Below are 24,627 nucleotides of genomic sequence, written 5' to 3'. Positions count from 1 at the left end.
TAACCTCTGCATAAATTAAAAAGAAGATTTTGAAAAATCTAAATGTTATAAATAGTTTAACTTTCTTTGGTGTTCTATAAACGCACTATTGAAAATCAATCTAACCATAACTTTAGCAATTAACTACCACATATATATATATATATATATATATATATATATATATATATCAATAAATAATTGAAACCATATAAGCCAAATATATAATAGTCTAACGATAGTATACTTTATTTAATAAACCAAGCCCATATAGTGAATACGGGATCCATGCAGGTCATAGCACGGAAATTATTAAACACACCACAACGATAGTTTTATGTCTCTACCAAACACGGAAACATGAAACATAGGTCTCATCAAGAACACTCTTGATGTAAACTAAAAGCAAGCCAACAAACACATTCTCAAGTTCGAGGATTTTATTGAACACTGAAGAGAGTCCTCATGAGAATCCCACGCATGCGTTTTTCAATCGTACATGCGATACCCTTTCTCCCCGCGAGCTGCATTAAGAACAACAAGATTCTTGTGAGAAACTCGAAGATTTTCTTTGGCACGTCACAATGAAACGTAAACGAACTACTATGAATTTGTGCACGTTATACGGTTTAAAGAAAAAAGTTGATTGTAATTACCAGCCAATGCTTGGAACAATCTGAGATGAGGGTCAATTGGTAGGCCAAGAGTCTCATAAGCAGGGTCATAGAGAGAGTTGCTGCAACTCAAAAACATCATGTTAAAATCAACACAGATATTGTGAAAAAATAACTACGAGGATAGGAGAACCAAACCTAACAAATTCCCTATTGTTTCCAGAGTTAATTCTCAGATCCACAACCCTTGGATTTTCAAATGCACTGTTTGGTCCCTGGAGTGCAGGCCCTGCATTAGGTCCTTGCTTTGGTGCTGCTGAATTTGTCTGCTGCTACAGAAAAACAAACCAAACATAATATAAGAACCTCAAAACCTAACTAGGGTTAACATTTACACCACAGTTCTTAACAAGTTAAGCCCTAAAAGATAATACAAAATTAAGAAAAAGACAATTCAGTTTGATAAATTAAAAATGAGCCCAGAGTTACATGTTCTGTACAACCTTTTTAGGAATTGATTAACCAATTAATCAACTAATCCTCTTTAGTAATTGAAAACATTTAACATCATCGCAACAGTAAATGAAGCAATAATGTGGTACCTTATGACGTTTAGATGAGCCTTCCCCAGATTCAAGTTTTGAAGCATCCCATGGTCGTTCTACTCGTCCCTGCAGTGCAAATTCATTTGAAATTTTTATATTTTAACCAAAGCTATATTTTCATTTCTCCTCGTATCCTTTCAAGTTTTATAATCATTGTTTTGTGTCTTAGAACCACGGAATCAAATATTTTAAAAGTGATTGTATCTCAACATCAAAGACTTAAGAATTATAGAAAGTGATTTCGAAAATTTTACCCTTCCCACCATCAATGCCTCATTTTTCCAATAAAAAGCCTTATGATGATCAGCTGATTGACCCTGTCCTTTCTCATTCTTGGCATATGGATTTGGAAAAAGTGACCTACGCAAAAATCAACCATATAAATTAATAAATAGAGAAAAAAAAAGAGTGGTATATTTGGAAAATAGTTGAAGTAAATGCTTACCTTCGAGGTGGAAATTCAGGAATTGTTGGTTTGATAGTGCTTCCATTAGCAAATTGACGCATTTGTAAAGCAATCGATTGGTCCAGCCTAGTTCAATCCAAAAATCAACATCATTAAAATAACGACACAGCAATATTAGAAAAACAAAACCTATATGATTTAATCGCCCTGTGTTAATTAACCAAAAAAGAAGCACAGTAACACTCATAATTTGATGTGCAGGAAAACTGTTAATACTAAAATTAAGTATTGCAAGACAAAAGATTGAAAAGTGTCATATGGAAATATGCAATAAAACTATAAAAAATTACTTCAACTTGACAATTTTTTTTTACTGGAAAGATGTACAGAGAACTTATGTGGAAACTGTAAAGGAAGAAGTTGATTTATGTCTTTAACTTATGCACTAATTAAAGAAAGATCTTTCATTAATAAGTCTTTTTGACACCGGTAAGGTTAAACAAGTACAAAGGGATTTTATTTCATATTCAAATTCATAACTCTAATCCACCTCTATCTAATAAATCAATTTTGGGAAATTAAGTGAAGTTTTAAGATCAAGTTTGAAGATGTACAAAATTTGCAGGCAGTGGTTGTTAGTATAAAAAAGACTCCAAAACCCCTATTATTAACATCTTCAAACTTATTTATATGGACAAATATTTAGGTCAATGCATAGTGGACCACTACAATGATGGATTTATTCATGTTCTTGATATGGAGTCACTAGAGACCTAATGCATTATATATACTAGTATGATTGTTGAACAGTATAAATGTAAAAACATATTTATATATGTACCTTAAAAATGATTTTTTTTTTCATCTTCAAACAAAATTAAAATTGTAAGTTCACTTTTCAAATACCATTTGTAAACATCTTTTTTCTAACAATTCCAAATATGAAATTGCTATAAAATGTCATATCTTGCTTTATGAACAGTCGCTGTTAAATATTGCTTACCTGGAGAATTGACCAGAATGAATAATTTGATCTCCATAAGCATTATGGACAGCAACCTGGGACTGGTTGTTTGGATTATATACTGGGGCATACCTACAATGAAAGAACCATATAGCTTCATTTGATACCTAGGAATCTTTGAATTAAATCATTTGATACCTATGCAATTTAACACACACTACATAAAATAAAACCTAGGATTAATTTGGTAAATAGGAAATTACATTAAAAGTAAAGCTTAACTTAAAAAACATCTACATGTGTAATAGATGTGAATAGTTTTGATATAGTAAAGTGAAGAATTATCTAGGTATTCCAAAAAAAGGGTTTATATAGGTATTAGTTGTTTCCTTATTAGTTAATTGATCTCTAACACAATGTATTGCACATAAGTATAGAAGAATCATACTGCACGTAATTACTATAGTACTGAGGATTATTAGCATCAGCAGCAGAAAATTGGTTCTGGTAGATCCTACAATTGAAGAAACACAGTATTGTAAATTCCATAGCAGCATGAAGAGCATACAAAATATAAAATTAAAATGGATTCGTAAAGGTACTGAATTAGCACCACGTAGGGGTCCAAGCCCTCTGAGAGTTCAGTGTAGCATCATTCTGAAGAGGTGGTGGTAGTGCAGCTCTTTCAGTTGTCCTCATTGTCTGCTCATGAATTACAATGAATAATAAAATACCAATGAAATAATACAATTAGTGGGTACAAGATGATTGAAGCTTAAGAAAATTGATGGATCAGAAAGCATTCAAATTTGAATGAAAAATACAGGAAGTGTGAAGTGTGAAGCAAAATTAATCTCATAGCATAGTAAATTATAATAGTATTGTGTATATTGTTATCAACCAAAAGTATAATTTTTGTTTAAGAAATTAGAAGCAACGTTAGTTCTTGCATTAAAATGAATGATTCCAATGATAACGATTTTTGTATACATAATTTTAAACTATTCTTCACAATCATTGCCATGAATGAGAATTTATTGTTAATATCTTTGAGATAGCATTAATTTTTTCATTTAAGTTTTGCTGATAAAAAAAAGTTAATGGTTAAAATGAAATGTAATATTTATGTACAAAGTTGTATTAGAAAATGAGAAAACTTTACATAAGGATTAACACATTGTTTTTGAGAAAAAGTTTTGAAAATTAATACAAATTCAATTTAATGTTTGTTAGTATAAATACATGTTTTAGACTTATTTACTTGTTGATCTGAAGATTATCTTTGTGTACACATCTTTTTGTAATATTTTAAACACACTCAATTATACACAATTATCTTTTCCGTATATTTTTATGTCCTTTATTTTCTATAATACCCTCTATTATTAACCTTTTTTTTCTAGTGACATCACTATTTATAGAACAATTTTTAAAAAAAAAAAAAAATATTTGTATAGATATTGTTGAATTAAAGATGAACAAACATGATTGCCTATAAACGTTTTTTTTTTTCAGAGATATTTTGATCCAATACCTGACCAGAACTAGCAGTGTATTCATTTGACAAACCGAAAGGATTCCTGTGTACAATAAAGAAATGTAGAACATATATTATACATAAGTTCAACAAAAGTTGTAAAGGATAAGACATGCATAATAGTGTATGTAGAAAAACTTGTTAAAATATTCATAGAATGACACAAAAATAAATAAATAAATAACTTACATAAGTGAATTCTCCTTTTGAAGTACTTGGCTAAACAGATCATAGCCTACGGAGAAACTTTGCCCATGAATCTGGGAAGTTGCTCCTCTTGGCACTAAGGCCACCTAATCAAATGATCAAAGTTACATAAACAAAATAAAATTAATTTATCAAGGTTTAATTTAAGAAAAATAACCTTGATTCATCCATTTATTTATATGACCAAGGATAACTCTAATAGTATACACACATAAATATCTAGCTACAACTCATTTGATTTCAAAACTTTCTATTAAACCTTTTAAATTTAATATACAAAGTGAAAAACTCTTGTTGGCATACACATATGGAAATGGAAACACATCTACATGTATCCTAATATATATATATATATATATATATATATATATATATATATATATATATATATATATATGAGTTGTCATAAAGGCCCATGAATGAAGACATGACATCAACATTATGAGACATGCAAAGGACATATAGATTCAAAAGGTGATAAATGAAGGGTAAGTGGTGTTTCATTTAGTGTTAATTATGGTAATAAAGTTAGACCATAGATGGTGATGAAGAGTTTAGTTAGTAACATAGTAAATTAGGATCATCCAAACTGAGAAAATGGAATGAGAAAATTACAAGAACATTATTATTAAAATATATACTTTGGAAATATTAATTTTAGTTAACAGGATTTTATTCTTTTGCGAAAATGTAGAAAACTGAATACATGTAAGCACACTACTCAATATAAAAATTATTTTATTATGATATATATAAATATGGAGGGCCCGTGTTTACCTGGTTATGTGCAGAAGTAGGAGCAGCTAACATTGAACTTACCTCTGTCTGAGTGAGTTGAGGTGCAAGAGGTTCACCGGTGGGTTTGAACTGATTCTAATAACATGCACATGTTCAAGTTTAAATATATAGGAAAGAGAAATTGAGAATAAAAATTGTCTCAGAAAACTATTTATAATTGAAAAACAATAATAATCACGATAAAAGTAGATTATGGAAGTTCAAATTGTACAAATAATAATAATAATAAGTTTTTAAATTACAACAAAGTTGTATTTATGATTCAAATATACAGACTTTTAAATTTTCTTTCATTGCACTTGCGATCACAATTGCAATGGCAACAACTTATAGTTCTCTAAAATATATGCAATTAGTGAAAATTTTATAAGTATACTAGAAGTACTGAATTTCAGTTTGTAGAATTTCGAAAATATAATTAAATGGAATTTATTTTAGATAACTACAAAAAAATTCATTGGGGTGCCGTTTTAAACGAGTTAACTCCGAGTGGGATTTAAGAAAATTATACATGTTGTATATGAGAAACAATTTCTTTCCAACAATAAACTCATAAGAATGTATTTAAAGAAATTACTATTTTCTAAAATAAAATGATATTGTCTTTTTAAAACCTAATTTATCATATATTGTCATACATGGTAGAATATTTAATCTATTTTATTAATTTTATTCCTCATAACTTCTATTACCGATATATGATAAAACATGGTATACTGTTTAGATTTTAATTTTTCACAAACTAACTTCAATTTTTTTCCGAATGATTATTTTATATCGGTTATGACTATTAAAATCAAGACATTAGTGACTATATCCATTACACACATACTAACCCTACTCGACTTGCAAGAACAGCACTCTAATACACGTACACTTTTTTCTATTTTTTTTTTTGTTACCAAAAAACAGATAAATATACTGTAACATAAAAAGAGTGAACAGTTCTTACCATATTTTCCATAGTAAATGAACCTGCTACAAACTTAGTCCACAAAATATTGGAATATAAGAATGTCAGTAAAAGACTATGGATTTGTTTTAGAGATAATATGGATTGTCAAATTCTGATCACAAGGAAAAAAGAATTATAAACCATGCAAACAAGAAGGAGATAAAATTTAAATTGCAATTACAGAAATTTCAAATAGTATTAGATGCAAATGATATATATATATATATATATATATATATATATATATATATATATATATATATATATATATATATATATATATATATATTATTAAATGAAAAGAATAAAAAATCCTCTACACATATAATTTTCCTGAAGTGAATAAAAAATTATTGGATATGAAGAAAACATGTATGTATATCTACATTGAGAATTAGGTAGTTCTAAATTATTTAAGCTAATATAAATCAAAAGAATTACAAAAGTTGACTAGATCTTACAAAACGAAATTAATTTAAACTGGGTTGATATGATCCAATATTTCAATCAAAATTAAAACCACCGAATGATTTTCTTTTTCTCGGAATCTTGACTTGGTAGAGAGTAATACTAGAGTCTTGAATTTAACTAAAGCTTAAACATGCCTTCAATAAAAGTAAGCTTGTTTAATTTTGAAAGAACATGTATAAAATATTTCAAAAAAAAGATCTTCATGCCTTCGAAAACTGAGAATAATTATAAATATGTAAAACGTACATAAATATTATAATTTCTTAAAACTAAATAAATTATCGTAACTTAAAAACGAAATGATCGTAATTTTCAAAAAAAAAATAGACATAAATGAACATAACTTCAAAAGAGGAGAGTGAAGCATTATACAATAGTCAATGTTGCTTCTTACCAAAAAGATCTTCCCTTCTTGTGCTGTCTCTGCAGAAAAAAAAAACAGAAAAAAAGAGAGAAAAAAAAAACAAGTGAAGAACAAAGACAAACAAAAATACAAGTGAAGAACAAAGACAAACAAAAATAAAGTTGAAGTTCCTTAAAGAGATTATGAAAGTTTGCACACTGACATAAAAGGTGACGTGTGTCATCAAAGATATTAACCTCATTTATTAGACATTCAATTTTATTTTATTTTCCAGAAAAGACAATAATAAAATATAATGAAAAGGAAAGTAAAGTGTATAGAAACTGGAGTTACTATTATTATACTATTATTTTATATAGAGGGCGAAAGGCCCCAGAAAACAAAACAAAATCAAAATCTGCATTTTTTTTTTTGCCTCAATGGAATGCATGTTTGTTTAGTAAAAATTGCTTTTATTTTAATTGAGACGCCATTAATGGAATCACACTCGCGCCTTCCGAATAAGATACATATGAAAATACGTTGTTTTGATTAAAAAATTTCTTTTCACAGAAAAATTAATTACAAGAAAATTTGACCGAAATTATAACATTTTAAAGCCATTTTAATTAAAATAATTCTAAATGTTGTTATTTTCTTTTCTTTTCTCTCGTTTTTTTTTTTGTAAAAAAAATTAAAAACAATCTCGCTGAAAAGAAAAACATCGAAAACCTTCGTAAGAAAAGTGTTTTTGCTGTGATATGGCACATGGTTCCTACGAAAATCTATTTTCCGACACATTTATTAAGATGTGGAATCTGACAGACAAAAAATTGACCATGGAAGAAAGAATTAGACTCTGTACATGACAGAGACTATATCTTAAAACAAACAAAAACATTCTCGGAAACATTTTAGGAAAGAATCTGATATGCACACTAATAGATCTATTCACACAAAATGAACCAAAACAGGAACATTTGTAAAATTGATAGAGAGAAAAAGAGACACAAAAATCAGATCTACAAAAACACTATAATTTGGGTATGAAAAATAATACCTCAAAGGAACAAGATGAAGATGAAACTCCAAGGGTAGAGTTTGTGATGAGAGTGCATAGTGAAACAGGAAATGTGAGCTTAAGTAGTAGTTTCAGGAGCTAGCTTACAAAAAACACCATCACGCTTCTTCTCTCTAATTTCTAAAATTTCTTTTTTAAATAAATAGCTTAAAAATTCAGTTTAAAAATATATTAAAAATGAAATTCTGATTTTTCAACCGAATTTTTTTAATTTTTTTAATTTTTTTCAATTGTTGTATTTTATAATTCATTAATTTTTTTTATTCATTTGGATCATACAGCAAAGATGGTTTAAAACTGTGAAATTTATTTAATATTTTTTGCAAAATTGAGTGTGAATTACAAATATTTTATATATAGTGAAAGTCAAAATATAAAAAAAAAAAATAGAAGACAAATTTACCTGTTTTTGCGTGTAGTAACTCTCTCTATTTAATGTTTGAAGAAGAAGACAGTGTTGAAGAAGTAAGCAAATGGTTGCATGAAGTTTGATTGGTTAATTTTTGTGGGGTCCAAGTCTTCAATGCTTAAATGAATTTCAAATATAAAAACAAAAATGCAATAAAGAAAAGCCTAGTAATGAGCAGATTAACAGCAAAGCATACCTTATATTCTGTTTCACTTTTTCATTTTTTGCATCAGTATATGTTAATTTTTATTATTTTTATTCCTCTAATAAATAAACTTGATTAACAAATAACTTAGTAGTTGACTTTATTTGCACGCAACTGCTGAATGTTTATCTCTAAAATCATTAAACTTTCCATTCAACTCAATGTACACGTATCATACTGTTAACTCACTCTTTATGTTTTTTCCACTAAGTTGGTGTAAATTTAGAAAAAAATAATAATTAGATAATTTTTTTAAAATTACACAGGAGAAAATTGTGTTAAAAAAATTAAAATTAAAAAAGAAAAATCATGTTTTTCAAACACAATTTTATAATATTAATGATAAAATTATGTTTTGAAGGTAATATTTTTTTATTTTTTTAAAATTGTATTTTAGATATATGACTTTAATGTCATTTTATTTTATTTTATTTTTTAATTTTTAAAAATTATACTTGATTTTTCTTTTCTCTATTTCTATTGTGCTTTTAATGCATATATATATATATATATATATATATATATATATATATATATATATATATATATATATATTAATAATAATAAATTGATTTCATATTATATATAACAATAATTTAAACATATTTCTGGTCTATTACCTTTTAGAGAGAATTAAAATTAGTTTATTTTCAAAATTTTGGTTCAATTTAGTCATCAATTTTAGAAATTTGTAAATTTATTTATTTTAATTAAATTTTGTTAAATTCATTTGATGTTTCAAACACTATGATAGCATTTGAGTTATTTATATAGTTTAACACATTTTCGTTTCAATGTTAGTTAAGAAACACATTTGAAATGTCAAATAAATTTAACAAAATTTTGTTAAAAGAACTAAATTCACACATTTATAAGGATAAGGATGTGAGACTAATTTGGTCTAAAATTTCAAAGAGAGACTAATACCAATTTTTAGTGAATGTTAAAGGATCAAAAACATATTTAAGTCATAACAATAATATGTTTACCTATTATTTAAAGTTATAAAATTATTAATTAAATATGATTATATAAAATTATATAAAATAATAAAAATAACAAAATCACATATAAAATTCAGAATAAAATTTATTTAAACAAATATTCACATATACATTTAAAAGATTAAAACAAAATATCAATCAAATTATTAAAAAAAGTATTTTAGGATATAAAAAATTATAAAAATAAATATCCAAAATAAAAAATGGTTATATAAATATTAAGAAACGTGTAAAAAGTTAAAAATACATTAGTCAAAATTTTAAAACGCAATTCAAAGAAAAGATGTTTATATACAAATTTAGAAAAAACAAAAAGAAAATGTTAGAAAACACAAACAAAGGTTTTGAAAAAGAAAAAAAAAAAAACTGTCTCACAAAATGTTTAATTAATATTTTGGTATCAATATTCATGGGTCGATTCAATGTTGATTCTTTAAATATTTTTTGGTTGTACTCAATTCAATTTTCACTTTATTTGAAAGGATATAATGTGGTCCTACCATTTGATTAATGATAACATCGTTTGAAAGGTGATCCTATGTCCGTCTTTGATTTTGTAACATCTCAATTTAATAGAATAATTCTAGTAAATAGAATGTTACATGTTTATTGTATAAAAGAAAATAGCACTAATAGAAAGTATATTAAAATTAACCTTTTATAGTTATCCCAAAATATACTGGAATGGAAACCTTTAGGCACAACACAATGTCATGAAAAGAATCAAAACACATATTTGATTAAACTGGAAATTTGCTCACAGGACAAGAAACTACAAAATAATAGTACACAAGAAGAAAGGCTCAACAATGAGCAATGAAGGATTCAGGAAGCCAAACTACATCGCAGCCTCCCCGCCAACATAACGATCACCAAGAGTCTCCACATTTGCTCACACCAAGGATTTGGTGATCATCACAAAAAGGAAAAAGCCAAAGAAGAGAACAAATACAAAGAGAAAGGGTAAGTTAGAGAAAATAATTTTCAACATGTTATTAAGCAAGTAAATGTTAAATCAGGTCATGATCACATAAAGCAGTAGGCACCCAATTCATGTGATAGCAAACAGATGCAAGACCTTCTGACTCAATTATCTGGATTATACTCTTGATATAGAATTCTAAAGGAAGTATGCACATGTGCTGGTTTCTAAACTCTGTAGAGTCTAGACACAAGGAGTTATCACCCAACCACACCCCATGATTAATCCTCTAATGTCTTAGGCCCAATACATCCCTAAGACTAGGACCTCTTGCCACTCTCACCACATAAATCATTCTACTTTATATGAGTGTGAACGATTATTAGAGTTTAGGATATCTTCCTTTATCTAGACATCTCTTATATCAAGGTATACAATAACCATACCATCACCAAAAGTTTCCCTTGAAACTCTTTCACCAACAACATTCCACATGTTATCTCAAGTATCATAATCTCATGTCAATGCACCACTAACCAACCAACCCATTCTTATTTCATTTCATACCAAGCAAGTCAATATCACATGAAACATACATAATCACAGATTCATGCTTTTAAGAGTAATTGAATCAATCCACAAGTTCAAGTTAAAGTAAGGAATTAAAATTCTGCAGCAATTCTCGCTTAAGCTAAACTGATATCGCTTAAGCTAAAATTCAAACAAAGAGTAAAGTGAAATTATGCTATTCTCGCTTAAGCTAAAAATTCTCGCTTAAGCTATACTGGTCTCGCTTAAGTTAGAAATCCTCGCTTAAGCTAGATTGATCTCACTTAAGCTAGAAATTGTCGCTTAAGCTAGATTGATCTCGCTTAAGCTAAACTGACAGATTTTCACTGATTTCAACATGCAAAATCCCAAAATCCCAAACAACAAAAACTAAAGAAAACACAAACACATTGCATAAAATGTTGGCATCATACTTCATGCTTTTAAAAAGGGTAAACAAATCAATCATGGGACCAACCAAGTAATTAAGGTAATTTTGTCAATCTCGCTCAAGCTAGAGAGCTCTAGCTCAGGCGACAGGAGCCTCTCGCTCAAGCTAAAAGATCTCGCTTATGAAAGATTGCAAACATGGAGCATTGTAGGTTTTTGTGAGTTCTCGTTGAAGCGAGACCTTCTCGTTTGAGTAAGATTACTCATCGCCCAAAGCATAAGCTCGTTTCCTGAGCGACAATTCAAGCAGACACTAGGGTGAGTTTCTACTATTTTCGCTTAGGCGAGGGTGATTCACTTGGGCGAAAACAACAGGGTTCTCTCCTACTCACACATGCAAACCAGAAAATCAACACAAATCACAGCCAGCATCATTCTTATACAATCACAGTCATCAAACATGCATCTTAACATAAAATAGAGCCAAAACATGCAAGATACTTCAAGAAAACATGAAAACTCTAGCTTTCCTTACCTCAAAACTGAGAACTGACTCAAGAAACCCTTAAGAGAGGAGCACCCGGACCTGGAGCAGATTTAAGAAGTTGTAAAACATAACCAAGGGAGACAAGAATTGGACCACGAATGAGACTCATGTGGAACTAGAGCTACCAAACAAAGAAGAATGAAGGGATAGGGGCTTAGATCTCAACTTACATGGTGAAAGATAGTTTTTTGAAGGGGCATTTTGCAACTGTCCTAGCACAACTCCAACTTCAACACTAAGATGAAGGGTGGGAATTGTTTTTGGTGAATGAGATAGAATGGGAAGCATGTGGACAGTTGAGGGGATCCTGAAAAACAAGATGAGCTGCCTTTGGGCCTTTTTACCAAAGCTAGCCCAACACTTTAACACAGAAAATGTGGTCTTGCAGATTTTCTTTTTTTTTTCTATCTTTTGTTTCTTTCTTTCTTCACCTTTCTCCATCATCCACCACCTTTTCTCCCTTTCTCCCTCTTTTATGTTGTTTTCATTTGAAAGGGTTTATTGTTGAGAGGGATTAGAAAGGCATGCTTTGAGAGTGAGTTACATATTTACTACAATGAATTCGAGAGAGAGGGAAAGGAAGGAACAAGGGATTTCCTTATTTTCACATCTCTCCTCATGTGAGATAATTTGAGAATTATTTAAGAAAAATTATCATTATGTCTTCGATTCATTTTTCTTTTTCTTAATTCACTAATAATGTTAATAATGTAAAATATGAATTTTAAAATTATATTTACAAGAATAATTAATACCCCAAATTTCTAAATTGTTTATCAAAAATAAAAAGTTGAAGAAGTAAATATATTGTATTTTTATTATTTTTTATTATCCTTTTTAGTTATTCATTTAAATATTTTTTATAACATAAAGATGACTATTCTAATATATAATTTTAGATTAATTTCAACATCAAGGATAATTTGGTAATCTTGTTTTTCTTTCAATTATACTTAATTTTTAATTTTTCACATCTATCAAATCATTCACAAACTTTTAGAGACTACACTTCTAAATCCACTCACTTTCACCTTTAAATTCCTTTAAATCCTTTAAAAAGAGCAACACAAACTTCACCCTCTAATCTACTCAAATTAATCTTTTCCCTCTCTCCCAAATTAATATTCAGAAGGGAACACACCCTTAGGCTTTTTTATCTTTTACATGTTAACACTTCCTATATATTTATATTCTTATTTCATCATTCTACCTCAAGGCCCCTACACTCTTTTTTTTTTCTTTTCAAACTCCCTTCTATTTTTAGGTTTTATTAATGTGAGCATTGAGTTTAAATAAAAAAACTAAAGGAAATTGATTTGTATATAGCACATGGCCAAGGATCTTCATCTATTTGCACAACTTGCAAATCATAAATATGTACATTTGTGTTTGGATTGAAAGATGAATTTGGACCGAATGGAAATCATTGAATTTGAGGGGGAAAAGATGTGAGAGTAAGGTAGTTTGGATAAAGCGAAATGAGAGGAAAGTTCGTGGGTAATTTGATTGGTTTGATAAATTAAAAAAATGTTTTAATTGATAAAATTGTAAAATTACAATTTTACTTTTGTAATTAAAATTAATTTAAAATAAAATATAATTAGTTTAAAGTAAGTTAAAATGTTATTCTTATTATTATGATTGTTTATGATTTTCTAATTATTGCTATTATTATTTTATAAATTCATATTGATTATTACTTTTACTATTTATTACTATTATTATATAAATTTATTTATAGTAGTCTTATAATTGTTTATTTAATATTTTATTATTATTATAATTTATATAAATTTATTTATATTACTATTATGATCCATACAAGCACATTCTTAATAAGCATTATGAATCAAGGGTTTCAATGTAAATTTACAAGTCTTATATAGCTTTCTTTTTCTTTCCCATGTTAAAAGGAGTCTCACCATGCTCCTTCAACTTTCATTCGTTTCAAATCAATCCAAATCAATATAACCAAACTAGAACAATTTGTGCATTTATTTCTTACTCTATAAAACAAACAAAGGCTAAATATGGAAGATGTCATGGTTAATTTCATAAGCTTTGAGTGGGGGTGGAAGGTGGTGATCGGGGTGTGTGGTGAGGAGAAGATAGATGGTGGTGGAAGCTAGAGAGACAAGAAAAAAAAACCTCAAACAAAAGTCACCCGTGACAACCTTCTAAATAATAAATAATGTTACCATCAATTAAACTAAAAAATATTATTGAATGAACTTTTTAAAATAAAACGATGAGTGAATTGATGAAAAAAGAAAAATTTTATCACAAAATTGATCAGAACAATAGTTGTTTTCCTTGAACTTGGGAATCCTCAACATATATTACCTCTTTTATCTCAATTTTGCTTGTAATATAACTATGTTAAAATGTTATATCTCTTTATTATAAGTTACGTGTTTCCTTTTTTTTAGTTTTCCGCGATTTTGACATTTACTTTTTAACGGGTAAAAGAATTAGAACATATCAAGATCTTTATTTTATATATTTTGCTTGTAATATAGTTATATTAAACTATTATATCACTTTATGTAAGTTATAGGTGTTTTCTTTTCTTTTAGTTTTCCTCAATTTTGACATTTACTTTTTAATGTGTAAAAGAATTAGAAAATGCAAGATACTTTTATTTTATATATATTTTTATTATCAATACAAAAATATTGAATAAACTCTATAAATATCAAGACCAACCAAATAATAATTAAGTCCAAAAGAAAAAATATAAGACTGTAAATCAAATCAGAAATGCAGGGGAAGTTGTTGAAAGTATATACAACTTTTAAAAAACAATAAAATGTTAAAATCGTGTATCTAAAACACATTTGAAGAAAAATGTATAAATTGTTATTTCAAAGAAAAAAATTAAATTTTACTATTCTAAAGTAGAGTTTGGGAAAAATGACTTCATTTTGAAATCATGTTTCCCAAACACAATTTACCAACTTATGAATTTTTTATAAAAAAGGTATATCAATAAATTGTTACAAATTGCATTCTATGAAAAAACAAATCCAATCTTTAACGTTTTACAATCTTACGTTTTAGATTACCTATGGATTGTTTTTGCACCTGTGTAGCACCTTCCCCAATTCTTGAACATCATTCTTTACAATTTTCAACATTTCTTATAAATCAAAAGATGACACTCATTTTAACACTCCATTGATCAGAGTTCTTACTAACAAAAATTGGCAAGTTGGTAGGAAAAGAACCTATTGGAACCTACCATGATTCACACTATCAAAAGGGTTCTCACAAGTTAGTGGATATCTCATATAGATCCTCAACGAAAATAGCTGTAGATACCACTTATTAAAACACACTCAAAAAAATAGAGAAAAAAAGGGAAAAAAGAACAAGATATATGAGGTTCGATGTTTTTGTTATTATGCCATTTGGTAATATCATTCAAAACAATGAATATCGACCAATATAAACCGTAAACCCTAAAATACTCCCATCTCTATAACCCAATTTGTATGATTGGAGCACCTACTTATTCCTGCTCAATATCTTCAAAAATAATGTGATAGTTAAATGTTATAAATCTTGAGCTACATAAACCTTCCCGATTCCTATAACTAAGTATTTGACCAAAAGAAATCCATTCAATCGCACTTCCATTCTAGAAGTTGATGAACAAAAAATAGTTTAAAGGAAAATCTTGATATTTAAGTTCAAAAGAATAATATGTCAAACAAAATGTTTTACCAAACAAGAAACCTAGGATAAAAATGTATGACAGTCAAAAACGATAATCTAGGCACGTAATGGCACAAAGTGTAAATGCAATACAGAAAGAGATAATTAATAACCTAATCCTCATCTTCCTCATCTCCATCTCCACCTGCGGCCTTCTTAGCAGCAGCCCTTTGGTTCCTTCTCTTCACTCTTCCAGGGCGTCCTCCACCAAGGGGACTTGTAAGTGAAAAGTCAATGTGCTTCTGTGAGTCAACCCTCACCAAGAATGATGGGATGTTCACCACTTGCCTACCAACCCTGCCCACATCCCAAATCACACAATACAAAGGTCATTCTCCAAACAATGCATGTAATACAGATACATCAAACAAATGTGACTCATACATCAACATTCACAAAGTCAAGATAGAAATAGAAAGCTTATACATTAACACTCAGTTCTGCCAAAACAGAGGATTTTGTATCCAAAAAAGATCTTAAAAAAATAAGTTAACCCTGTTTCATCTTCAATTTTGAAAGCAACCGGCTCCATTTGCATATATTACCCCAAAAAGGAGGTACAACAAATTCAATTTCTTGGGCAGATTAAGATCATTTTAATTCACATAAGAAAATGAATTCATAGTATTCATTGTTTCCGTGTTCTATAGTAGTTTGATGCATCCAAATCTAACCCAATTGACAAACACTTCCATAATAAAGTCTCCAAGAATAATAAAAAAAAAAAAAACTTGTCAAGATCATAAAATTTTTCCATCATACCCATGTTCCAATTACTCAGAAAAACATAAAATTAAAAAGAGCCAAACTCAGAAAAACAAATGCTCGCTGAGCAAAAAGAAAATGCCCAATTCAATACTGAAAACATGATATTTCACTATAAATGTGTGATAATGAACACGAAAAACACAATCAATACGAAAACGAAAACAAGAGGAGCATTAGAAATACAAAAGGACCTGATGTGTCTCTGTTTGATGAGAACCCTAGCATGGTGGATAGACTTGGCCATGCCGGACTTGAAGACGAGGGTCTGGAGGCGGCGCTCGAGGAAGTTCTCGACAGTGAGTGCAAGGACGTAATCCAGTTTGTTCTGGGTCTCGTCGAGGAGACCGTAGCGGAACATGCGGCGGAGGAGAGCCTCGCCCTCAAAGATCCGGCGCGGATTTTTCTCATCGAGAGTGAGGAGATTACGCGCGTTGTTGCGGATGCGGCTGAGGGCATACTGAACCCTCCACAGCTCCCTCTTGCACCGTAACCCGTACTCCCCCACCAGCTTCAGCTCCGCGTCCAAACGCTCCTTCTCGTACGGACGACGCGGCTTCTTGAACGTCTTTCCATCTGTCACACAAAACAAAAGCGATCAATGTTGTTGTTACCTTTGTCCAACATCACAAAAACGGTGTTGTGAGGGAGAGTTCATCCATCTACTCACAGTTCCTGTAAAAGGACACATGGACCATGGTGATTGTCTTCTACGGCAACTATGCCGCTGCCGCTTACCTTCTCCGCTTGTCGCTCTTCCGACTGCAACTAGATCTTCGCCCTTATAAACCCTAATTCTTCCTGCTACATATTACTTAGGCTTCGCCCAAATTAATATGTGGGACTGGCCCAACTTCTTTGACCATGCTCAAATATTAGGCCCAAACGAAACACTTCTCTGATTATTTTTAACAATATTATAATATACATCATTTATTTATTTATATATATATATATATATATATAATTATTAATATACATGTATTATATTATTGGCATTAATAACATCATAAATAATTTTAAATATTAATATAGTTAATATATTAGTGTAAGGGACATAATTCTATATAAATATATTTATACCCATATATAAACCATATATAAAATTTCTAAGGTTCAAATTTATTTTTCAATTTTATCCTTTATATTTTTTTAAATTAAAATAATTATTTTATTAATTTTATTTTTTAAAGGTATAATTACTCGCATAGTACCCAGTTTGAGGTTAGTATGTCAAATAGGTATCAGGTACCAGGTTTAAACAAAGTGTCAATTCCATCCCAATTTTTGAAAAAGTGTTTCAATTAAGTCCCTTTCAGACGAAGTTGACTAACATCGTTAGTCAACGTGCCACGTGTCAGTCTGTGGTTTTTTTTGATTATTTTTTTTTTAATTTTCTTAAAATTTTTTGAAAAATAAAAATAAAAATGTCATGTCAAGTCCCTATGTGTGACACGTGGCATGTCAATGCCATGTGTCAGTATCACTATCAAATGCTATTATGTTGATTTCGATTTAGTCTCCATATATGTTTTTTCATTTCAATTTAGTACTTACTTATGTGTATCTTATTCAATTTTGACCTAATATTTTTTAATAATTAAAATATATTTTTTATAAAATTAAAAGTAATTAAGTATAAAAGTTTTACAAAAATTAAGTATTTGATATTTATATAAAAATTTAGTGGTAAAAGTCATTTTATTAGGTCATTTTTTTAAAAAAAAATTAGTATAACACTTGTAAGGCCCAATTCTTCTATCCTAATATTTTAAGGGCTGCCTTACAACTGTTGGGCCTAAAGGTTGGCCCAAAAGATAAAACCACTTTCAGTTTGCCCTAACTCACACTTTTCCCTCTTGCAGAAGAATCAGTCATCACCTTTCCTTTTCCCTCACAGAACGCTTTGCTAGTGTTTGCCCTAAGTCCCCTTCGAGCTAACTCAAAACCAGCTCCTACTCTGCGTAAGTACCTCTTTCTAGCTCGTATGGTTACCATTGATCTTCCTTGACATTTCCAGTTAGGGTTTTGTAATAATCCACCCCTTGGTTCCGTTTTCTCTTCTGTTTTCAGCTCTCTAATTCATTCCTAGAGCTGCAGTGCTCGCTGTCGTGCCGTCAAGGTCTCCGTTAACCCTTTTCCAGGTACGGGAAGTTAGGGTTTTCTGCAAAATCGTTGGTAACTTGATTGTTTATGCATGATTTGTATGATTTAATGTTTTGTATGTTTCTATGAGTTTTGTGAAGTGTACTATTGCTTTGCTTGGCCTGGTTTTGTCTGTTTTGCAAGTGAACAGTGGGTGGGGACTGATAATCTCGCCCAAGCGAGCTAGCCTCGCCTAGGCGAGATGAGCAGAGGCTCGCCCAGGTCTTCTCGCACGAGAGGTTGCTCAAGCGACCAACTCATTTTGAGTGAGCGAGCATCTCACTCAGGCGAGGAGGGTCTCGCCTAAGCGAGACAGCGTAACTGCCACTATTCCAGTATTTTGAGCCTTCGCCTAGGCGAGGAGAGCTCGCCTGAGTGAGAGACCGTCTCGCTTGAGCGAGACTCCTCTGCTTGAGCGAGAGGCTAGGCGAGAGTGTGAGATTTAGTCTGGCTTTCTTTCCGTTCGTGGATGTTTGGTGTATACTTAATGGGATTACCTTATGATGGCATGATGGGGATGAGTATACATGATTAAGGGGGGGCTTACATGAAATAAATGGCGAGTTTGGCATGATCTTATGTGAATTATACATGAGGGGTTGGATACGTATGTGGTCACAAATCTGGCATGAACAATGGTGAACATTGATGATTGGTAATTCAGTGGCATGATATTGATATGATGGGAGACGCTTTTATCATGATTGGTAACACGAGTTAGTATTGGTTCGACATGTAATAAATGAGGGTTGTTTATGGATGTGGGTATGAATCTCTTATGCATGATATATGTGGTTATTTCTTGGCTGTTTATATATGTTGGTAAGTGGTTAGTACGTAATCCCTTGAAGTCTCTAGGTGGGGCTTCAGGGTCGTGCTTTAGTGGTCGGGACGTAATTCCATGGCCCCTATTAGTGGGTGTCTATGGTGGTGCCCCATCTGTATGGTCTGGTAAGGATTCAAGGTAAGGTTGCATCCTGACACTCTAAGGGGTCAGTTAGTCTCATTTAGAGCGGACTGACTCCTATGGTGAGAGTAGTAGGAGGCCTGTAATTCATTAAGGGCTAACCTTGTGGTGAGGGAAATTGATTCATTGTAACACTTGTAACACATAGCTCGAGGGTGAGCAGCTCGGGAGTGAGCAGAGGTATCCACCACAAGTGCAAGCATCCGCTGAATCCGACCAGATTGTATGTATCCGGATGAGTCGAATCGAGTCCTTAGTGTATTGGTTTGAGAGTCATGGCATGTTGAGTGTTTTATGTATGGTTGACGGTGAAAGTGTATTAGATTGCTTAATGATATTATTTTGTGCTCTAGCTTACCCTACTTTCATTATTGTGTGTTCTGTTGTGTGGTACTCTCTTTTGCGATGATCATCAACTTGTTGGTGTGAGCAGATGCGAGGAACACCCGTGGGCAACAGGGAGGTGGTGGTTCTGCTGCATAGTCCGCGTGGGCTGGTTTCTAATTTCTTTATGTGTTTCTTTAGGACTATGGCCCATGTATTTGTTTGTCCTTAGATTTATATACTTTGGTTAAATTCTTTATCCAGTTTTCTTTTGGGCATCATGGTGTGCCTTGGGTTGTAAGGAGTTGAGTTTCAAACTCTCGGACTGTGATAACATGTTATCTTTATGTGACGCTACTTTTAATTTCGCTTATTAAATTAAATGGGGTGTTACAACACTCATACCAATAGAAATTTTGTTTAAAATTAGTAAGAGAAAATATTGTTCTATTTTGGAAAAAAAATAAAAATTAACAAAACATGAGTACTTAATAAAAAAAAATTAATAAAGTAATATGTTAAAAAGTCATTTTTAATAAAAAATATTAGTATAACATTTATACAAATAATAAATTTGGTCTGAAATTGAGAGAAACAATATAAATATTAGTACTTAATTTTTAATCTTATAAAAAATGGCTTACAAAAATATTTTAATTATTAAAAAAAATTGGGATAAAAATGAATCAGATACACGTACTTAGGTACTAAATTGAAACAAAAAAGACATATATGGGGACTAAATCGAAATCAACATAGTGGCATCTGATAGTGACACTGACACGTGGCATTGCAATGCCACGTGGTACACACATGGACTTGACACGTGGCATTTTTTTTATTTTTCTTTTCAAAAAATTTTAAAAATTTTAAAAATTTAAAAAAATCAAAAAAAAAATTAAAAAAAAATCAAAAAACCCACATACTGACACGTGGCACGTTGACTAACGATGTTAGTCAACTCCGTTTGAAAGGGACCTAATTGAAGTATTTTTTCAAAAGTTGAAATGCAATTGACACTTTTTTTTTTTTAAACCGGGTACCTATTTGACACACTAGCCCCAAACTGGGTACTATACGAGTAATTATATCTTCTTTAAATGACTTTTATTTTTAATTATTTTTTCAATTTAACCATTTTTTTAAAATTATATATAAAATAAATAAAAGTTATTTGTAAAAAGATTATAAAATTATTTATCTATAACACTATATAAAGAGGATATAATTTTTTGGTGAATACATATTTTATTTCCAATTTTATCTTTCACAATTATGGAATTAGTTTTATTTTTATATTTCTTTACCTTGTGTTTGGATGAAACATTTCAACAATTCTAAGAAATTGAAATGCATTGCATTTTGAAATTCTTACAATTGAATTCCCTTCGTTCTCTAAATAATATGTTTGGATAGAGTAATTAGAATACCTTACATTTCAATTTCTTGTTTGGATAAAATAATTGAATTTATCTTATGAGACAAATTTTCATTTTAATAATATTTATTTTAATATATAAATTTTGAAATTAAATTTAACAAATATAATTGTCAACTTAAAATATTTAAATTTGGTCAAATTTCGATCAAGCTGACTCGACGAAATTCAACAAAAATTTGGCCAACGTAAACACAGTCCAATTTGGCCAAATTTAGGCTGGAGCAAACTCGGTCACATTTGTAAGACCCGTGAAAATTAATTAATTAAATAATTAATTAATTAATAAATGCGGGTAGTGGGAGCCTTTGTGGCATTAAATATTGATTGGTGTGATGTGGAAAAGTACTAGCTCAAGTGGTTGAGAGTACTTTGATTGTGTGAGAGGACTTGGGTTTGAGTTCTATGTATGCCACTTTTGTGTTGTTTGATTATTATTAATTTTAATAATTAGCAAGATCGTGTTGAGTGATAACATGATTATAGAATTATGTGAATTATCACAAAAGATAAATTGCTTGGGTGGTTGTGCCTTGATTTGATGATAATAATGGCTTTGAATAACAATTAACTTTGTCATTAAAACCCATTTTTGTTTTGGCTCATTAACCTAACATGAAAGCCCTTTAAAAGGCAAATTTTGAGAGAGAAGAGGGGTTTTGGAAGACTGTTTTCTGAGCGTTTTGCAGCGTGTGCGAAAATATAGAGTGAGTTGAGAGGATTGTGGCAATTGAGTGCGAAGTGAAGGGAAGGTGTTAGGCTACCTAGTGGTCAAGGAGGGATTCTCAACAATCTGCATTTTTTTCTAAGCAAAGGCATCCAGGTTAGGGGAGCTGAACCCAAATTTTCGTCTAGTTATTTTATGCATATGTTCTGATAAGTATTGTGCCAATAAATCATGCCATATATGATCGTAATTTGGGGTTTAAGGGTTGCATTGTCATATGATGAAAATTTTAATCAATTAAATGGGTATATTGAATCTTTGCACTGAGTATGCCGTTAATGTGCAAACTTGGGTTTTTGGGGTATATAATGTGTCAATATCATGCTCCAATGTTTGGTACAATGTTTCAAATTGATTGATATAATGGGTATGCGATTTGTGCATGTTTTTGGTTGGTGTCTGTTGCGTTACAGTGCAGGAGTCTGCCTTTCTCGCTCAGACGAGCCAGGCTCGCCTAGGTGAGAATAATAGAGACTCGTCGCCTAGACGAGGCACTTTAGTCCTGAGCAAATGAGGGTCTCGCCCAAGCGAGAAGAAGCTTGCTCAAGCAAGACTTATGGGTTGCTGTTGTATTATGGACTCGCTCAAGCGAGTGGGCCTAGCTTAAGCGAGATAGGATGGGCTGTTTGGACAAGTACTTTTAGCCTAAGCGACCTAGGGTGCTTTTGTGTGTTCCAGGCAAGTGTTACTACTGTGTTGAATTGAATGAGTTGGAATTGTGATACATGGTCTACTAGGCTTCTAAGATATCTCAATGGTGGGCTTGTTGGTGTTCCTTGAGTTGTGGCTCAGAACGTATCCTTGAGTTGTGGCTCGGGATAGGGGTTAAGCATGTGGCATTCTATGGGTTGTGGCCCGGAATGACATCCCTTGAGTTGTGACTCGGGATTGCGGATGAACACGAGGAACTCTTGAGTTGTGGCTCGGGTTGGCGAGGGTTGTCGGTGTGAGTGTGTTGGTTGTGGCCAGTACAGATGGGTCCAAATGGATTGCCCTCCTCAGTATTTAGCTGACAAGTTTGTTAGTCTTGGGACATTGCGGACTCTGTTCGCATTTGGGAACTCCACCTAACGTTACAGTGTGTGATCCGTAGCATGATTTCTCTCACGTGCTCTATCGGTTGTGGCCGATAGGTGTGGCAGCAGACATCTTGAGGTACTCATTAGAGGATGTAGAACACAATTAACATGGTTGTGGCCATGTGGAAGGAAAGGATGAGGTTCCTTTGATGCGAATCGATATCAAGCATGGTTATGGCCATGTGGAATGAAAGAAGAGTTTTCGTTTGATGTGTTTTGTTATATGTATATGATTTATATTTATGTGTTTATTCTATTAGCTCACCCTATCTGCTTGTGTTTGGCGATGATCGTGTACGCGATATACGTGAGCAAATGATATTGCAGGTGGTTCTGGTGAGGCTTAGCCACGGAGCGGGGATGCTTGGGGATTTTATCATATGTTTTTGAATCAGTTGTAAACGTTTATGTTATTGGATTTTCATTATATAATGGATGAACACTTGTTTGGATTTCTCATTATCGAGTTATGAAATAAAGTTTTAAATTTCCCGCGATTTTGGGAAATGATGTTCTTATTAAATGAGGTTGTTATTTATTCTTTTATTTTATTATTTAAATTCGTAATATCCGGACGGGATATTACAACATTCAACCAAATTGCAGTCGATGCTGACTCAACCAATTTTTTCAAAATTTATGTCGAAGACAACTCGGCCAAATTTGGATGAATTTAAGACTATGTCTTCTCGGCCCAGCCCTCTAGGTTGTCGGCCTGGTCGGGCCTATCTGTGTCATTAGGCCGGTCGGGCATGTCAAGGTCGTTAGTTTTGCTCAACTCGTCTAGGTTGTCATGTCGGCCTAGCTCGTTAGCTCAACCCGTTTGGGTCATCGACCCATCTGGGTAGTCGAGACCGTTTGGGTCGTCGAACCGGTCGGGCCAGTTTGGGTTGTCGGGCAAGTCGACCTCGTTTACGTCGTCAACCTTGCCCGACTTGTCTGAGTCGTTGAGGCGGTGTAGCTCTTCTAAGTAGTTGGCCCGACCCGGCCCGTTTGGGTGGTCGAGCTCTTTTGGTCATGCTCGTTTGGATCGTCAAGCCGATCAGACCTATTTAGGTCGTCGACTTGGCCAAACCTATATGGGTCATCGAGGCCCCCCAACCCGTCTTTATCATCGGGACTACTCGACCCATTTGTGTTATCGGGCCTGCTTGACCTGTTTGGGTTATCGGGCCCGTCTGACTTGTGTGGGTCTTCAAGCCCGTCGAACCTGTTTGGGTCGTTAGGCCCGTTTGGGTCATCTGGTTCGCCTGACCTGTCTAAGTTGTCAGGCTCATTTTGGTAGTTGGTCTTGCTCGACCTGCCTTGATAGTCGGCCCACCTAGTCCGTTTGTGTCCTCGGGCCTACCCAGCCTATCTAAATTGTTAGGCCGCCTCGACCCATGTATGTCGTTGGGCCGACCCGACCCGTCTAGGTCATTTAGGTCATTTGGGCCAAATTGAAACCTCTAATCTTAAACAATGAGAATTCCACAAATT

The 24,627-nt window shown here is 31.8% G+C and overlaps 2 protein-coding genes across 4 annotated transcripts; both read right to left on the bottom strand.

Annotated features, from left to right (window-relative positions):
* Positions 1 to 206: 206 nt before the first annotated feature.
* On the bottom strand, positions 207 to 8,022 carry LOC114195505 (uncharacterized). Of its 3 annotated transcripts, none has more exons than XM_028085997.2 (15): positions 7,940 to 8,022; positions 6,931 to 6,959; positions 6,063 to 6,095; positions 5,090 to 5,185; positions 4,295 to 4,398; positions 4,103 to 4,148; positions 3,182 to 3,270; positions 3,017 to 3,082; positions 2,608 to 2,700; positions 1,644 to 1,730; positions 1,453 to 1,558; positions 1,196 to 1,264; positions 792 to 922; positions 636 to 715; positions 207 to 503 (listed from the first exon to the last, which is right to left on the bottom strand). In XM_028085997.2, exons 3-15 carry the CDS (start codon positions 6,072 to 6,074, stop codon positions 469 to 471), a joined length of 1,014 nt encoding a protein of 337 aa, XP_027941798.1. In that variant the 5' UTR covers positions 6,075 to 6,095; positions 6,931 to 6,959; positions 7,940 to 8,022; the 3' UTR covers positions 207 to 468. The 3 variants fall into 3 exon arrangements, with proteins under 3 accessions (XP_027941798.1, XP_027941800.1, XP_027941797.1); XM_028085999.2 differs by having other exon boundaries at positions 792 to 925; positions 5,132 to 5,185; XM_028085996.2 differs by having other exon boundaries at positions 792 to 925; positions 7,940 to 8,021.
* Positions 8,023 to 15,648: 7,626 nt separating this feature from the next.
* Positions 15,649 to 17,305, bottom strand: LOC114195685 (small ribosomal subunit protein uS4y). The gene is made up of 3 exons (XM_028086230.2): positions 17,139 to 17,305; positions 16,663 to 17,044; positions 15,649 to 16,000 (listed from the first exon to the last, which is right to left on the bottom strand). Exons 1-3 carry the CDS (start codon positions 17,164 to 17,166, stop codon positions 15,817 to 15,819), a joined length of 594 nt encoding a protein of 197 aa, XP_027942031.1. The 5' UTR covers positions 17,167 to 17,305; the 3' UTR covers positions 15,649 to 15,816.
* Between the last annotated feature and the right edge of the window lie 7,322 nt (positions 17,306 to 24,627).

The sequence above is a fragment of the Vigna unguiculata genome, chromosome 8 (genome assembly GCF_037176805.1).
Source record: "Vigna unguiculata cultivar grain cowpea cultivar isolate G323 ecotype 2 chromosome 8, ASM3717680v1, whole genome shotgun sequence".
NCBI classification, from domain to species: domain Eukaryota; kingdom Viridiplantae; phylum Streptophyta; class Magnoliopsida; order Fabales; family Fabaceae; genus Vigna; species Vigna unguiculata.
This window is presented reverse-complemented; position numbering and strand designations above follow the sequence as displayed.

Coding starts and splice junctions, on each gene's coding strand:
- LOC114195685 (XM_028086230.2), bottom strand. CDS start 17,166: ATGGTCCATGTGTCCTTTTACAGGAACT. Junction 17,045..17,138: donor TGTGTCCTTTTACAGGAACT/GTGAGTAGATGG, acceptor TTTGTGTGACAG/ATGGAAAGACGTTCAAGAAG. Junction 16,001..16,662: donor ATCAAACAGAGACACATCAG/GTCCTTTTGTAT, acceptor GGATGTGGGCAG/GGTTGGTAGGCAAGTGGTGA.
- LOC114195505 (XM_028085996.2), bottom strand. Junction 2,701..3,016: donor TACTATAGTAATTACGTGCA/GTATGATTCTTC, acceptor CTTTCATTGTAG/GTATGCCCCAGTATATAATC. Junction 1,559..1,643: donor CCTGAATTTCCACCTCGAAG/GTAAGCATTTAC, acceptor ATTTTTGCGTAG/GTCACTTTTTCCAAATCCAT.